Here is a 16951-nt window from a genome sequence, read left to right as displayed (position 1 = left end):
CCTGCCAAGGGTGCCCCTCTCCCAGAGTTACCGAGGCAACCTTCAGGCCCGCCTTCTTCAAGGTCCTGACTGGTTCATAGCAAATGTGGGTCGGGGCCTAAGGGAAGCATTTAGGCTTGAAGGGTATGAGCTGCCAGGAGAGAAGGAGGCAGTGTTCCCGAGGAGGGTATGAGGTTTCAGGACCTGCTGGAGAGAGAGGTGCTTGGGTGGAGCGTCTGCTACCTCCTCAGGAAGAGCTGCAGCTCCCTGGAGCCTGTCACTGGGGTCCGAGGCCAGAGATGCCTGGACCATGGTGAGAAGTGCTGCTGCCAGCAAGGGAACCCTGTAAGGAGAGAGTCCCGCCACCCTGCACCTTCACCACGATGGCCACCTCCACACCCAGTCTGCCTTGTCTATCAGGGCTGGGCTCAGCCGGGAGTAGCTGTTTGTCTCCCTTCCTCCGGGAGGATCCCTAATCCTAGCTCTGCTTCCTTTTTTCTCCTAAAGTTTCTATTTTGAGAGTCGGTGGACTCATTCTTTGACACTGCGGGCTTTTTAAGGAGGGGAGGGGCTACATCTCGTTGAGACATCGCACAGGGGAGAGGCTTACTCCCCGGCTCTCCTGCTCTCCAGGCGTGTGCCTCTGGGGAAGTGGGGAGGCTATTCTGGGCTGGGGGTGGTGTGTTAGTGGAGTCGACCCCTTCCAGTCCTCTGCCCACAAATCCTGCAGCTCCAGAGAGGATGTCTCTGTAATTACTGTCCTCTCCCACACCACATTCTAGACCTCATAATTATCTTGCTGGGATCACTTGGCAGTCCTGTTAACCTCTTTAGCCCCAAGGCCCTCTAAGGGAAGTTGGGATTTGGGAGAAGGGGGCCAAAGAGTTTGTGTTTGCGGTAGGCGCAGTGGGGCAGGATACAACTGAGGGAACTCTAAGAATCATTTGGGGTTATGTCTTCCTTTGCCTCTGGCCTCCCTCCTGCCCACCCCCAATCTGTCCCGTCTCCCTTACCATGGCAGGCCAGCTCTACGACTCCACTGGGTGCAAGCCGCTTCTTCTCTTCGTTCTCGGCCTCCCCAGGCTCCCCACCTCTTCCCTGAGTTCTCACCCACCTCTCCCTCTCCGGGCCGTGGTGGGTCCTCATTGCAGGCCCTGTTTCGGGCAGTGACCAATGCTGCCAGCAGGAGGCACCACTACGCCAGCTGCCGCTTCAGGAAAAGAGTGGGTCTGAGTGCAGTCAGCTTCTCCAAGGACCTCAAAAGGCTGGCAGGTGGCCTGATCCAGGAGGCCACACAGCACGACCTGGGCTGCCCGGTGAGGGAGCGGCTGGGAGGCCGAGGCGAACTGCAGGAGCGTTCAGAGGAAATTCTGTCCTCAGAGGGAAGGAAGGAGGAAGCACCGGGCAGTGAAGGTCAGAGTTGTTGCCAGATGAGGGGCGTGTGTGTGTGTGTGTGTGTGTGTGTGTGCGCGCGCGCGCGCGCGAACGGTGAGGGTGTCAGGATGACCAGAGGGTCTGGCTGGGACCTGGGGATGGGAACCTGAAGTTGGTGAGGGCGGGAGAAACTGGTCTGGGCTCTACCGAGGGGCGCCGACACTCCTCACCAAGACCAAATCCATGGGGAAGAACCCAACCGGTCAGAACAGCCTGGGTGAGTCTGCCAAAGACCCTCTTCCTTGGCAGGTATCTCAGTTCCTCTGCTGCCCCACTGCGTTCCCCTAGCCTGTGCGAGGCAGCCTCCAGAACCCAGGGGTTCTCTTTGTCACAGCCCTCTCAGCACACTGTAGTTTTTGTCTGTGCCTCTAAGGTTGTAAGCACCCTGAAGGCAGGGACATGTCTTACGGTCTCCATGTTTAGGCTCCCCATACATGGATGAATACATGAATGAATTTTCCCTGAGCCCCTGCCTAGAACCCTTGGCCTTTTAGTCCCAAGGATCAGAAATCTGAGACAACCACCCAGCCCCAGCTCATCTCTTTGTCATTTCTCCTATGTCCATCTCTGCTCCATCCTAAGGAAAAACTGTAGTTGTGAGGCTCTGTGACTCTCAGGTAGAGACCTCTGTTAGAGGTCTGTGACTCTGTTAGAGCCTCTGTGTGAGGCTCTGTGACTCTCAGGTAGAGACCTCTGTTAGACTCTCAGGTAGAGACCTGAGCCTGGTTCTGGGCCAGAACCACATAGCAGCTGAGATCCTGGCCAAGGGACCGTGTAAGCAAGATATGAGCCTGGATGGGGCCCCCAGGCTGGATGGGCTGGAGCTACTCATCCCGCCCTCTCACCAGCTGGACATTTGGATCAACTCCGTTGTTAATGGTGGCACTGGCTGCGAGGAGAATGGGACAGGAGCCTGGGAAGATTAGTGACACTGACGGGCCAGAGGTCAGGAACTAGGGGCCAAAGAAATGGGAGAAAAAATGGAGGCGAACCCCGAGAACAGATCCCGGTGGGGGGGGGGGCTGGAGTGTGGGGTTGTGAGAGGAGCTGGACCTTGGGGCTTGAATTGGGGGGGCCAAGGCCAAAGTGAGTGTGAGGGGCAGAAGGAGGCTGGATTGTCCCACCCCGACCTTGGCTACCTCAGTAGGGGTGGGGTACCCAGCTGTTTCTCAAAGAAAAAAATTTTTTTTTTTGAGACAGAGTTTCACTCTTGTTACCCAGGCTGGAGTGCAATGGCGCGATCTCGGCTCACCGCAACCTCCGCCTCCTGGGCTCAGGCAATTCTCCTGCCTCAGCCTCCCGAGTAGCTGAGACTACAGGTGCCTGCCACCACACTGAGCTAATTTTTGTATTTTTAGTAGAGATGTGGTTTCACTATGTTGACCAGGATGGTCTCCATCTCTTGACCTCGTGATCCACCCTGGGATGATAGGCGTGAGTCACTGCGCCCGGCCTTGTTTGTTTGTTTTTTGAGATGGAGTCTTCTCTGTTCCCCAGGCTGGAGTGCAGCGTGTGATCTCGGCTCACTGCAGCCTGTCTCCCCTTTTCTTTTTTTTTCCTTTTTTTTGAGACGGAGTTTCGCTCTTGTTACCCAGGCTGGAGTGCAATGGCACGATCTCGGCTCACCGCAACGTCCGCCTCCTGGGTTCAGGCAATTCTCCTGCCGCAGCCTCCTGAGTAGCTGGGATTACAGGCATGCGCCACCATGCCCAGCTAATTTTTCGTATTTTTAGTAGAGACGGGGTTTCACCATGTTGACCGGGATGGTCTCGATCTCTCGACCTCGTGATCCACCCGCCTCGGCCTCCCAAAGTGCTGGGATTACAGGCTTGAGCCACCGCGCCCGGCCCTGTCTCCCCTTTTCAAGCAATCCTCCTGCTTCAACCTCCTGAGTAGCTAGGACTACAGGTGCATGCCACCATACACAGCTAGTTTTCTTTGTATTTTTTTTTTTTTTGAGACGGAGTTTTTTGCTCTTGTTACCCAGGCTGGAGTGCAATGGCGCGATCTCCGGCTCACCGCAACCTCCGTCTCCTGGGTTCAAGCAATTCTCCTGCCTCAGCCTCCTGAGTAGCTGGGACTACAGGCACGCGCCACCATACCCAGCTAATTTTTTGTATTTTTAGTAGAGACGGGGTTTCACCATGTTGACCGGGATGGTCTCGATCTCTTGACCTTGTGATCCACCCGCCTCGGCCTCCCAAAGTGCTGGGATTACAGGCTTGAGCCACCGCGCCCGGCCGTTTTTTTTGTATTTTTAATAGAGACAGGGTTTTGTCATGTTAGCCTGGCTGGTCTTGAACTCCTGACCTCAGGTGATCCACTCACCTCAGCCTCCCAAAGTCCTGGGATTACAGCCATAAGTCACCATGCCCGACCCTGTTTTTGTTTTTATAGAGATGGGGTTTCACCATCTTGCCCAGGCTGATCTCAGACTCCTGGGCTCAAGCGATCCTCCTAACCTTGGCCTCTCAAAGTGTTGGGATTACAGGTGTGAACCACCACATCCAGCCAAGCTTTACCATTCTTTTGTTTATTTATTTATATTTGTTTATTTAAGACAGGGTTTCACTCTTGTTGCCCAGGTGGGCAACAATGGTGAGAATGCAGTGGCGCAATCTCAGCTCACTGCAACCTCTGCCTCCCGGGTTGAAGTGATTCTCCTGGTCAGCCTCCTGCATAGCTGTGCGTGCCTCCACACACAGCTAATTTTATTGTATCTTTAGTAGAGACTGGGTTTCATCATGTTGGCCAGGCAGGTCTCAAACTCCTGACCTCAGGTGATCCACTCGCCTTGGCCTCCCAAAGTGTAGGGATTACAGGCGTGAGCCACCGCGCCTGGTCAAGCCTCATCATTCTTTGTTTTTGAGACAAAGTTTCACTCTTGTTGCCCAGTGGCACCATATCGGCTCACTGCAACCTCTGCTTTCCAGGTTCAAGCAGTTCTCCTGCCTCAGCCTTGTGAGTAGCTGGGATTACAGGCAGTTGCCACTATGCCCAGCTATACCATTCTTAAAACAATAAAACCAATTCCCTTAATTTATTCTGTAATCTTCACAACTTCCCTGTGAGGTGGGGAAGGGAGTTATTTTCTTCCTCCTCAACGAGGAGAAAGCTGAGGTCACTCCATTCATGAGCAGCAGAACCAGGTCTCACAGCAGGGCTTCTGGCCTCGGAGAGCTTCTTGCTGGTGGCAGGTGTGACAGATGCAGCACTGGAGTGGTATATCAAGACCCTGGCCAGGCGTGGTGGCTCATGCCCGTAGTCCCAGCACTTTGGGAGGCTGAGGAGGGTGGATCACTTGACGTCAGAAGTTCAAGACCAGCCTGGGCAATGTGGCGAAACTCCATCTCCACTAAAAATACAAAAAAATTAGCCCGGCGTGGTGGCGGGCACTTGTAATTCCAGCTACTTGGGAGGCTAAGGCAGGAGAATCATTTGAACCTGGGAGGTGGAGGTTGCGGTGAGCCGAGATCGCCCCACTGCACTCCAGCCTGGGCGACAGAGCAAGACTTCGTCTCAAAAAAAAAAAAAAAAAGACCCTGATTCTTACCTGCAGGTTGACCTGTTGGTCCTGAGTGAGTGGCTTTCCCTCTCTGAGGCCCACTTTCCTTGAAGTGAGATAGAAGGGGACTTTGGCACTATGTTGTTCTGGGTACTACGGTGGCGTAGTCTTGCCAATTATGAAGGGTGTGGCTGCCCTAGAAAGTCGGAGCAGAGATGGCCACCCAGTGACTGGAGACTCCTTCCTATTCCCAGGTCTCCATCAACTGGTAAGTACATGGTGGTGACATCGCCGTGGTGCCGGGCACAGTATCTTCCCTGGGGCCTGCACTCACTGCTGGTGCTGGGGCCTATAACCGACTCTGGGGAGCCTGGGTGGGGTGGTCTATGAGCTCGTCCATCAGCAGGACCTGCAGGTGCGCAGCTGCAGCCCCTCCTTCACCCCGCAGGCTGGGGGATGCCATCAAACACCGTGCCTCTCTCCTTATCCAAAGCTGAGGCCTCTGGCCTTAAATTTCAGGCCCCAATTCAGACCCAACCTCTGGACCTTGAATTCTATCCGCCACTCTCCCTACCCTTCCCAGTGGGGAGATGGCTTTTTTTTTTTTTTTTTTTTTTTTTTTTTGAGACGGAGTTTCGCCCTTGTTACCCAGGCTGGAGTGCAATGGCGCGATCTCGGCTCACCGCAACCTCCGCCTCCTGGGTTCAGGCAATTCTCCTGCCTCAGCCTCCTGAGTAGCTGGGATTACAGGCACGCACCACCATGCCCAGCTAATTTTTTGCACTTTTAGTAGAGACGGGGTTTCACCATGTTGACCAGGATGGTCTCGATCTCTCGACCTCGTGATCCACCCGCCTCGGCCTCCCAAAGTGCTGGGATTACAGGCTTGAGCCACCGCGCCCGGCTTGGGGAGATGGCTTTGATGATCCATCCTTGTCTCCTTCTTCCCTCCCATCCGTCTCCTCCTCTTCCTTCTCCCCACTCTACTCTTACATCTAGTTTTCAAAAATCAAAAAAAAAAGTGTTTTCAAAATTGAAGCCCAAGAAGCATCGATTCCTCACGTATTTTTGCCTTCCCTTCCCCCGTTCTCCCCCTCGCCTCCCACCCTGCTCTGTGTCTCCCACTTTCCCGTTTTTCCTCGCCCCTCTCCCAACTCTTCTTTTCCCTTGATTCTGGATCCCTTCTTTCCTCCTCACCTTCCTCATATCCCCTCACTATTTCCTGTGCTCCCAACTCCACTAGGTTCACTGGGGCCTCTCTTATCATGGCACCTGCATCTCAGCTCTGAGTGCTCTCACTCAGTGGAGCATGGGCAGGAGGGCCGGGGCCCTGCTGCTTGGCGGGGAGAAGGTGTCTGTGCAGCAGTTGCTGGGCTCCCTGTGTGGTCTGGGCTTCAGGAGGCCTTGGGTGCTGGCTACAAGCTGCTGTGCATGGCACTGGGTCTGGCTGATGACTACGTGTTCTCAGAAAGCTGAACCTTTGCTTGAGACATCTGCGGCCCCCATGCTCTGCTGCTGGCCCTGGGTGGAGGTGTGGTGAAGCTAGCAGGAGGGCAACTTGGGTTTGCTTGGTGTGCAGAGGCAAGGGTCCTGCCCCAGCTCACCTACCACCAGCTGGTGCCAGGCAACGAAGGGGCAGCAGCCTGGGCCAGCCGGGATGGCTTGGTGGCATATCTGGATGTCAGGCACTTGGAGCAGGTGCTGGAGGAGTTGAAGGATGTGGCTGTAAGGCCTAGGTCTGAGGTCAGCCGCTTTTCCACTAAGAGGCCCCTCTATCCTGCAGCCCAGCAAACACATAGGGCTCTGTGTCAACTTTCCAGGCTGTAGAAATGAACCATTCTGTGTGTGTGTGTGTGTGTGTGTGTGTGTGTGTGTGTGTAGTAAAATATGTATAACATGAAATTCAGGGACACCGAATACATAGATACACATTGTTGTGCAACCATTAGCACTGTCCACCTCAACATTTTCATCTTTCTTTCATTTTTTTTGAGACAGAGTCTCACTCTGTTGCCCAGGCTGGAATGCAGTGGTACGATCTTGGCTCACTGTAACCTCTGCCTCCTGGGTTTAAGCAATTCTCCTGCCTCAGCTTCCAGAGTAGCTGGGACTACAGGCTCGTGCTACCACACCTGGCTTTTTTATATTTTTAGTAGAGTTGGGGTTTCACCATGTTGGCCAGGCTGGTTTCGAACTCCTGACCTCAGGTGATCTGCCAGCCTCAGCCTCACAAAGTGCTGGAGTTACAGGCGTGAACCATCTTGCCTGGACAACATTTTCATCTTTTTTTTTTTGCTCTTGTCACCCAGGCTGGAGTGCAAATGGTGCGATCTTGGCTCATCACAACCTCTGCCTCCTGGGTTCAAGAGATTCTCCTGCCTCAGCCTCCTGAGTAGCTGGGATTACAGGCATGTACCACCACACCTGGCTAATATTGTATTGTATATTAGTTATTATTATTTTTTTGAGACAGAGTCTTGCTCTGTTGCCCAGACAGGAGTGCAGTGGCGTGATCTTGGCTCACTGCACTCTCTGCCTCCTGGGTTCAAGCAATTCTCTTGCCTCAGCCTTCCAAGTAGCTGGGACTATAGGTGCATTCCACCACACCTGGATAATTTTTTTTTTTTTTTTTTTTTTGAGACGGAGTTTCGCTCTTGTTACCCAGGCTGGAGTGCAATGGCGCGATCTCGGCTCACCGCAACCTCCGCCTCCTGGGTTCAGGCAATTCTCCTGCCTCAGCCTCCGGAGTAGCTGGGATTACAGGCACGCGCCACCATGCCCAGCTAATTTTTTTGCACCTTTAGTAGAGACGGGGTTTCACCATGTTGACCAGGATGGTCTCGATCTCTTGACCTCGTGATCCACCCGCCTCGGCCTCCCAAAGTGCTGGGATTACAGGCTTGAGCCACCGCGCCCGGCGCACACACCTGGATAATTTTTGTATTTTTAGTAGAGACAGGGTTTCACCATATTGGCCAGGCTAGAATTTTGTATTTTTAGTAGAGATGGGGTTTCTCCATGTTTGTCAGGCTGGTCTCGAACTCCTGACCTCAGGTGATCCACCAGCTTCAGCCTCCCAAAGTGTTGGGATTACAAGCGTGAGCCACTGTGCCCAGCCACATTTTCATCTTTCTAAACTGAAACTCTGTACCCATTAAACACTAACTCCCCATGCTGCCTGTCCCCATCCCTGGCAATCACCGTTTCACTCTCTGTGTCTATGAATTTGACTCAGAGTGGGCTATTTACTTGCCCTCCTCCCTTCCCCTTCCGCTTCAAACTCCACACAGACTTGTTCTCTGGGTTTCCCCGGCCCTATTCTTTCTTGCCCTGTTGCTTTACCAAGTTGCTGTTACCACTCTGCACTTGCCACAGCTTGCTTTCAGCTCCTTCCCCTGGTGTTTCTCTAGGAGGGCCCCGTTCTCCTGACCTTCGCCTCAGCTGTCCCTCTGCTCACCTGCATGTTTCTACTTCCTCCCCTTACTCTGGGGCCCCAACAGGTGCTCCTGACACTGCTCCAGAGAAAGCACCCCATCCAATGGCCTCTTGCTTTTCACCCAAATCGCCCTCTCTACACTACTTGGCAGAGTTCCCTCTTCCTGTATTTATTTATTTATTTAGAACAGAGTCTCGCTTTGTTGCCCAGGCTGGAGTGCAGTGGTGTGATCACAGCTCACTGCAATTCCACCTCCTGGACTCAAGTGATCCTCCCACTTCAGCCTCTAGCGTAGCTGGGACTACAGGTGCTCACCACCAAGCCCAGCTAATTTTTTTTTTTTTTTTTTTGGTAGAAATGGGGTTTTGTCATGTTGCCCAGGCTGATCTCAAACTCCTGAGCTCAAGTGGTCTGCCTGCCTTGGCCTCTCAGAATGCTGAGATTACAGGTGTCAGCCACTCCTGTCAAAGTTCTCTTTTCTCAGCCGGGCGCGGTGGCTCACGCCTGTAATCCCAGCACTTTGGGAGGCCGAGGCAGGCAGATCACAAGGTCAAGAGATCGAGACCATCCTGGCTAATATGGTGAAACCCCGTCTCTACGAAAAATACAAAAAATTAGCTGGTCGTGGTGTTAAGTGCCTGTAGTTCCAGCTACTCAGGAGGCTGAGGCAGGAGAAACACTTGAACCTAGGAGGTGGAGGTTGCAGTGAGCCAAGATCATGCCACTGCACTCCAGCCTGGACGACAGAGCAAGACTCCGTCTCAAACAAACAAACAAACAAAAGTGGCCAGTGTCGTGGTGCACGCCTGTAGTCCCAGCTACTTGGGAGACTGAGGCAAGGGAAACACTTGAACTCAGAAGGAGGTTGAAGTGAGCTGAGATCGTGCCATTGCACTCCAGCCTGGGCAACAGATTGAGACTCTGTCTCAATTTTTGAGTGAGGGCTGGGACTTGCTGGGATGCATTCTCAGAAAGTTAGGCATTTTTAGCTTCCAGATGTTTATGGTTAAGGGAACAAATTATTAATAATAATAAACAGATAATATCGATTCTTTAAAAAAAAATTTTTTTTAAGATGGGTTTCACCATGTTGGTCAGGCTGGTCTTGAACTCCCGACCTCAGGTGATCCGCCCGCCTTGGCCTCCAAAGTGCATGGATTACAGGTGTGAGCCACCACGCCCAGCCAGATAATATCGATTCTTACAAAATACAGTAATCAAGAAAATTAATCCTTTATCACAAACCCTTGTAGCAGAGCATCTCTCTCCATATATACAAGCATTGTACCTAGGGTGGATGTGCTTCCCCCTCCCTTTTTTTTTTTTGAGAGGAAGTTTCACTTTCATTGCCCAGGCTGCAGCATGGCGACACATCTCTGCTCACTGCAACCTCCGTCTCCTGGGTGCAAGTGATTCTCCTGCTCAGCCTCCTGAGTAAGTGGGACTACAGGCATGCACCACTATACGTGGCTACTTTTTGTATATTTAATAGAGACGGGGTTTCACCATGTTGACCACCAAGCTGGTCTTGAACTCCTGACCTCAGGTGATCCACCCACCTTGGTGTGGTGAGCCACCATGCCTGGCCCCTCCTCTTGCTTCCAGGAACATCCTACTTTGTCTATGGAGCAGCTGTTCTTTTACCACTTCACTTATTTTTTTTTATTTTTATTTTTTTTGAGAAGGAGTTTTGCTCTTGTTGCCCAGGCTGGAGTGCAATGGTATGATCTTGGCTCATGGCAACCTCTGCCTCCTGGGTTCAAGCGATTCTCCTGCCTCAGCCTCCTGAGTAGCTGGGATTACAGGCAGGCACCACCAGGCCTGGCTAATTTTTGTATTTTCAGTAGAGATGGAGTTTCTCTATGTTGGTCAGGAGATCCACCTGCCTTGGCCTCCCAAAGTGCTGGGATTACAGGTGAGAGCCGTTGTTCCGGCCCTTCACCACTTTACTTTCTTTTCTTTTCTTTTTTTCTTGAGACAGAGTCTTGCTCTGTCTCCCAGGCTGGAGTGCAGTGGTGCGATCTTGGCTCTCTGCAACCTCCATCTCCCAAGTTCAAACAATTCTCCTGCCTCAGCCTCAGCAGTAGCTGGGATTACAGGTGCCTGCCACCACACTCGGCTAGTTTTGTATCACCACTTTACTTTCTTTCTTTCTTTCTTTTTTTTTTTTTTCAAATTAAGATGGAGTTTCACCATGATGGCCAGGCTGGTCTTGAACTCCTGACCTCAGGCGATCCACCCACCTCTGCCTCCCAAAGTGCTAGGATTAACAGGTGTGAGCCACCGGGCCCCGCCTACTTTCTTAATAAATTTGCTTTTACTTTGCACTGTGACTTGCCCTGAATTCTTTCTTGCATGAGATCCAGGAACCCTCTCTTGGGGTCTGGATCAGGATCCCTTTCCTGTAAACAAATGCACTGGCTGATAATTTAAAAAAAAAAATAAAGAAAAAAAAGAAAAACTAGAGTAACTTGTCGACATAATCATATCATGATATGCCCGTTTTGTGAACCGTGATAACAGTTCACAAAATAATTTTCTCATGTCTAATTCTCAGTCCATATTCATAGGTCCCAAAATGTCTTTCACAGCTGGTTTGTTCAGACAACCACTCAGTGAAGGAACCAAGTATTGCAGTTGGTTGTTATGTATCTAAAATCTCTCAATCTTGATTTTCAGACCACCTTCAACACATCTCACCACTTCCTTCCCAAGCACCTCAAGCCAGCCAACCCCAAGTTGTCATAATCTTTAAAAAAATCCTCCTTTTCCCCCTCATAGTTAACGGCTTCCCTGTCCCTGGAGCTCTCGCCTTTATTCTCCAAGGTCACCTTGAACACACCCCCCTGCTCCGTGAGATCCATTCTATCGTCCCTCCCTTTGAGCTTAACCAGCTGCCGCCGCAGGCTTCTGCCTTTCTTCAGTATGGCCAGAACTTGGTTCTGCCTGCTGGCAGAGGGCAGGGCCACTGTCTTCCTCTCCTTGCAGCCCCCGTGCCTGGCACATGCCTGGCATCTAGTGGCAGCACAATGAGGAACCTGAATACTCCTTTCTTCAGCTCTTCGCTCCTCCTCCACAGCCTGCCCGCCATGGCCAGGGACAGCAAGGTCGGGAACGGACTTGGTGTGTCCCGCGGGAAGGCCGTGATCCTGGAAGCTGCTTCTCAGCCCAGCCCAGCCCTCCTTCCTTTTGCTCTAGTGGTTTCTTTTCTTTCTTTGTGTATACACATAAACCAAGACTTTAGATACATACATACATCAAGACTCAGGAAGTGGTTCTTGAGGCAGGACTCTAAGATCCCAAGGACTGGGGCCGAGGCTGGAGTGTGGGGGTGTGACCGCTGGTCCTACCCTCTGGTCTGTTCAGATCAGCTCCTTCTGGGGACCACCCCTGGCACACAAGGGAGGGAGGCTGCTTGGCCCCCCTAGCCCGCTTCCAGCCCTCACCTGGCTTTGTCTTCTGCGATACGACGGGGAAATCCAGAGGACATAAGCCTCTCCCGCCTTCGTGTCTTCCCGCAAGCCCACGCCATAGCAGGCGGATGCGGGAGCTGTCCGGGAGGTTGGGAGCACGGACCTTGTCAATCCTCCCCCAGAGGGCGGGACCCGACGCGGACGTGTCTTGATTGACTGGGGACCGTGGCTTCGAGGAAGAGTTTCCTCCCCTTTTGCTCAGACCAGGAGCCCTGGAAAATGGAGAAGCTGTGCTAACGGAGGGGGGCCAGAAACCCCCACTCTAGAATGCTCTAGCATGTTGGGAGACACCCACGATGTGAGGCCAGGGACTTTCTGGAAGTGCTTGTTCTGGCCCCACCCGACCCCAGGCAGACCAGAGCGGTTCGCAGAGTCGGACGGGGAGGGGCTCGCGCTGAGTTGGAGCCAGAGGAGAGAGCTGGGCTGTGGGAGCAGGATGGGGAAGCCTCTCTCAGACCGCCGGGTGACTCCCACCCACCTCCTCCGCTTCTCTGAACCAGAGTGACCCAGGCGGCGCTCCGCCCCGCTCTCCTACTCGGTGTCGGCGCCGAGGTGGGGGCGCCGGAGGGGGACCCCAGGCGCCTCGAGGTCCTGCCCTTGCGGCTTTCCCTTTGCGGGGGTGGGCGCTGTCTTCCGGGTAGGGGCCACGTGGCCCTGGCTGGGCGGGGGGCTCAGCCCACCCCGCGCCGGCCCCAGTGACTCAGACCTCAGCTGTTCCCGCGTCACATGAGGGAGGTCGGCGGCCACCCGGCGGGGGAGGGGACCGTGGCTGGAGCCCGGGGCGGGGCCGCGCGGCAGGCGGGGCGGGAGCCGGGGGGCGCAGCTAGAGAGCCCCGGCGCCGCGGCGGGAGAGGAGCGCGCAGCCTTGGGGAGCCCAGGTGAGGCCGGGGGGCCCCGGCGGACTTGGGCGCGGGCTGGCGGAGACCACCGGCGCTCCGCTCCTCCAGGGCCGGCCCCAGGCCCGAGGAGACCTGCCCGGCGCTCTCCAGCCTCCCTCGAGCAACTTTGCTTCGAAGTTCCCAGGGCCCGGGCAGGGTGTGGCGGGGGTGCCGGCCGCACTTTATTTTGGTGGGCGGAGAGGTCCGATCCCAGGGGAAAGGGGCTAGGGTGGGGGTCGGGGTTGGGCTGAAGACCGTTTGTCCGGACTGGTTGAGCGGGGAGGGGGTGTCTGACGCCCGGAGGCTGGCGGGCGGAGGGTCGGCGTCTGACTCAAGCCCCTGCCGGCGTCCTCGGATCTGTCCTGGGCCCCACGGGCGGCGGGGCGGGGTCTGGGCTTCGCGGCCGTCGCCCCCACCCCTCTCCTGCGGTGGAGAGGGGGCTGGGAGACGTGGATCCGACCGCGGGTTTCCGGGTGGGAGGGGCCGGGAATCGGGGCCGTGCAGGGAAGCCCTCGAGGGCCGGCGGGGAGCGCGGAAGCCGAGGTCCCCCCTCGGCCGGTGTTAATCCCCCCGCCTCCCCTCTGCCCCAGGCCCGGCAGCCATGGCGGTGGAAGGAGGAATGAAATGTGTGAAGTTCTTGCTCTACGTCCTCCTGCTGGCCTTTTGCGTGAGTGGCTAGGGGTCCTGCGGGGCGCGCTGGCAGGGTGCGGGGAGGCCTGGCTGCACAGTGGTGAGGGCTGAGGGAGTACGAACGAAGGCAGCTGGAGACCGGGTGTGGAAGGAAAGCCAGGGGAAGGCAGCGCGGCCACTCCCTCCTCCAGCTTTCCTGGACACCTGAGGCTGGTTTCCACAGAAAATGGCCATCCGGGGGTGCAGCAACCCTTACCCCCACCCCTCCTGGCCCTTCCTGTCTGGTGACCCAACCACTTGTGATATGGGGCAGTGTGTGGGGCAACCAGCCAACCGCCTGATGCTATCGCCACGGGGCTTCCCTTCTCTCCCTTCTCTCCCTTCTCCCCTCTCTTCCTCACCCACACCCCCGTTCCTCTCCAGTCCTCCCCCTTTCCCTCCTCCCAGCGCTTGGGGGTGAGGAAGGGCTCTGCCCACCTCAGTTTGCTCCTGCCCTGGGCTCCTGTCTTGAGAGGCTACTGTTTGTCCAGGGAGGGGCACATCACTCTTTCCCCCTTTTCCTCTTCCCTTCTCTTGGCCTAACTAGCCAGAGGAACCTTAGTTACAGCTGACGTGGGTGGGGTGTGTACTGGAGGCTAGCGAGGGGGCAGTTCTGGGAGAAAACTGAGCTGGGAACCCGTGAGGCCCGTAGAAAGTCTTATTCCTGCCGGGCGCGGTGGCTCAAGCCGGTAATCCCAGCACTTTGGGAGGCCGAGGCGGGTGGATCACGAGGTCGAGAGATCGAGACCATCCTGGTCAACATGGTGAAACCCCGTCTCTACTAAAAATACAAAAATTAGCTGGGCATGGTGGTGCACGCCTGTAGTCCCAGCTACTCGGCAGGCTGAGGCGGGAGAATTGCTTGAACTCAGGAGATGGAGGTTGCGGTGAGCCGAGATCGCGCCATTGCACTCCAGCCTGGATAACAAGAGTGAAACTCTGTCTCAAAAAAAAAAAAAAGTCTTATTCTAGGTCAGAAACATGCGTCTTGGGTGGGTGTCAAGGCTTTCTGGGAAGCCTTTGAATTTGGTCAAGTCCCTGATTAAAGAGCCTGGAGGGGGTCAGAGGTGCTGGGGCTAGGCAAGGATGGGTCATCCCCCGTCCCCACAGCCAGAAAAGTTCACTGGAGGTGTGAGAATCTCTCCTCTGGTTAGGGCCAAGTCTGTGTCCTGGGTGTACCCCCGTCCTCCACCATGGAGGGCCACGGTGTTGTGGGTCTGGCCTAATCCTCGCCTGCCTTTTTCTTAGGCCTGTGCAGTGGGACTCATTGCTGTGGGTGTCGGGGTGCAGCTTGTCCTGAGTCAGACCATAATCCAGGGGGCTACCCCTGGCTCCCTGTTGCCTGTGGTCATCATTGCAGTGGGTGTCTTCCTCTTCTTGGTGGCCTTTGTGGGCTGCTGCGGGGCCTGCAAGGAGAACTACTGTCTTATGATCACGGTGAGTGGCGGGGAGTGGGACCAGCACAGGTGGTCTGGGACTGCCAGGGCAGGTTGGTTGGGGCTCAGGAAGGCAGGTGAGGTGAGGTGGGTAGGTGGGTCAGGAAGACGTTTGTGAGTGTCCAGGGACCGGGTGGGCCACAATGGGCCCCTGTAATGCATAGACTCCAAACCTGATTCCTGTCCTTTGCTCTTGCAGTTTGCCATCTTCCTGTCTCTTATCATGCTGGTGGAGGTGGCCGCAGCCATTGCTGGCTATGTGTTTAGAAATAAGGTAAGCAGAAAATAACGGGAAGGGCCTGCCTCAGCCTGGCAGGGACCCAGGTGCTTGAATTCTGACTGCAACAATGCTCCTTACGTACTCTCAGGTAATCTCAGAGTTTAATAACAACTTCCGGCAGCAGATGAAGAATTACCCAAAAAACAACCACACTGCTTCGTTTCTGGACAGGATGCAGGCAGAAGTGAGTGGGGTTATTGGGAGCAGGGGTGGTGGGAATAGAGAATTCTCATCACCAAGGCCGGGCGGGTTAGCTCACGCTTGTAAGCACTTTGGGAGGCCAAGGTGGGTGGATCACCTGAGGTCAGGAGTTCAAGACCAGCCTGGCCAACATGGCAAAACCTGTCTCTAATAAAAATACAAAAATTAGCTGGGTGTGGTGGCGTGCACCTGTAACCCCAGGTACTTGGGAGGCTGAGGCAGGAGAATCGCTTGAACCTGGGAGGCAGAGGTTGCAGTGAGCCGAGATCGCGCCATTGAACTCCAGCCTGGGCGACAGAGCAAGTCTCTGTCTCAAAAAATAAAAAAGAATTCTTATCTCCATATTGAAGATGGAGATTCACATAATCTTCTCCGTATTTCTTCCCTCCCCCAGTTTGAGTGCTGTGGGGCTGCTAATTACACAGACTGGGAGAAAATCCCTTCCATGTTGAAGAACCAAGTCCCCGACTCCTGCTGCGTTAATGTCACTGTGGGCTGTGGGATTAATTTCACTGAGAAGCAGATCCATACGGAGGTAGGGAGGAGACTGTGTACGGGGCTTGGGAAACCTGGGAAATGTTTCTCTTCCTGCAAGAGAGACCTAGGATGGAGGTGGACAGGGTCAGGGAGGGGGAGGGGATCTGGAAATGATAAGGGTGGGGTGAAAGGTCCAGGGGCAGGGAAGAGACTGACAGACCAGGGGAGGGGGATGCGGTGGGAAGTTTCTGATGGTGCTTTTGCCCTGCGGGCCTGCCACCCTTCAGGGCTGTGTGGAGAAGATTGGGGGCTGGCTGAGGAAAAACGTGCTGGTGGTGGCTGCAGCAGCCCTCGGAATTGCTTTTGTCGAGGTGAGAGATAACCCTGAGCAGGGGCTGAGACTCAGTCCAGGGTGCTGGGACTCAGTGCCAGGGTGGGGAGGGTGCTGGAGCAGAGCAGTGGGGCAGAGCAGGAGGTACTGGCCTGGGGGTGTGTTTGGGGTCTCTTGCATGGGTGTGGGGTAGCTGGCTCTTCTGACTCCTCTCCACCCCCGTCCCCATCTTTCTTTCTAGGTCTTGGGAATTGTCTTTGCCTGCTGCCTCGTGAAGAGTATCAGGAGTGGCTACGAGGTGATGTAGGGGTCTGGACTCTTCACCCTCTTCATCTTGGGGAGTGTAGCATCCTCTGGGTTTTTCAATTAAACGGATTATTTTTTCAGACCGAAAAGAGAGATGGTCTGAGTTTGTCTTAGAGAGACGCTTGATTCCTTCCTTTCCTTATCCATGTTCCCTGTCCTCTGGGACCTTACTGTTCGTGTACTTCGGGAAGGTGTATTGTGGGGGCGTTTGGGAAAGGACTTTGCTGAAGGTGTTAGTTGGGCAGGCAATGGGAGAGGTGGCGATCCAGAGACTGTGGTGCTTCCTGCTCTCTAGTCTTGTGCCGCCAGGCTCACTCCGAACATTCACGAAGCCATCTGCTGCACAAGTCAGAGGAGCTCCCCAGAAAGGTCCCACCTAGGAGAGCCCGCCCACAGCTACCTTGGACATCTTCGTGACCTTTTATGCACCGCTAAGGGCCTAGCACCTCCTGCCCTAGCCAGTCCTCCAGGGATCCAGCTCCTTTCAAAGTGGTGATAAGTTGCCTTGACACCTGTGTGGCCAGTCTTCCTTGGCAAGAGAATTTA

General features: G+C 54.7%; 1 protein-coding gene across 1 annotated transcript; it reads left to right on the top strand.

The window, feature by feature from the left end:
* Window positions 1–12611: 12611 nt before the first annotated feature.
* Window positions 12612–16494, top strand: CD63 (CD63 molecule). Its single transcript, XM_039471933.2, has 8 exons — window positions 12612–12705; window positions 13296–13372; window positions 14623–14811; window positions 15010–15084; window positions 15179–15274; window positions 15686–15826; window positions 16056–16139; window positions 16341–16494. The coding sequence occupies exons 2-8, from the start codon at window positions 13307–13309 to the stop codon at window positions 16404–16406; spliced, it is 717 nt and encodes a 238-aa protein (XP_039327867.1). The 5' UTR covers window positions 12612–12705; window positions 13296–13306; the 3' UTR covers window positions 16407–16494.
* Window positions 16495–16951: the final 457 nt, after the last annotated feature.

This window comes from Saimiri boliviensis, chromosome 7 (genome assembly GCF_048565385.1).
Source record: "Saimiri boliviensis isolate mSaiBol1 chromosome 7, mSaiBol1.pri, whole genome shotgun sequence".
In the NCBI taxonomy this organism is placed as follows: domain Eukaryota; kingdom Metazoa; phylum Chordata; class Mammalia; order Primates; family Cebidae; genus Saimiri; species Saimiri boliviensis.
This window is presented reverse-complemented; position numbering and strand designations above follow the sequence as displayed.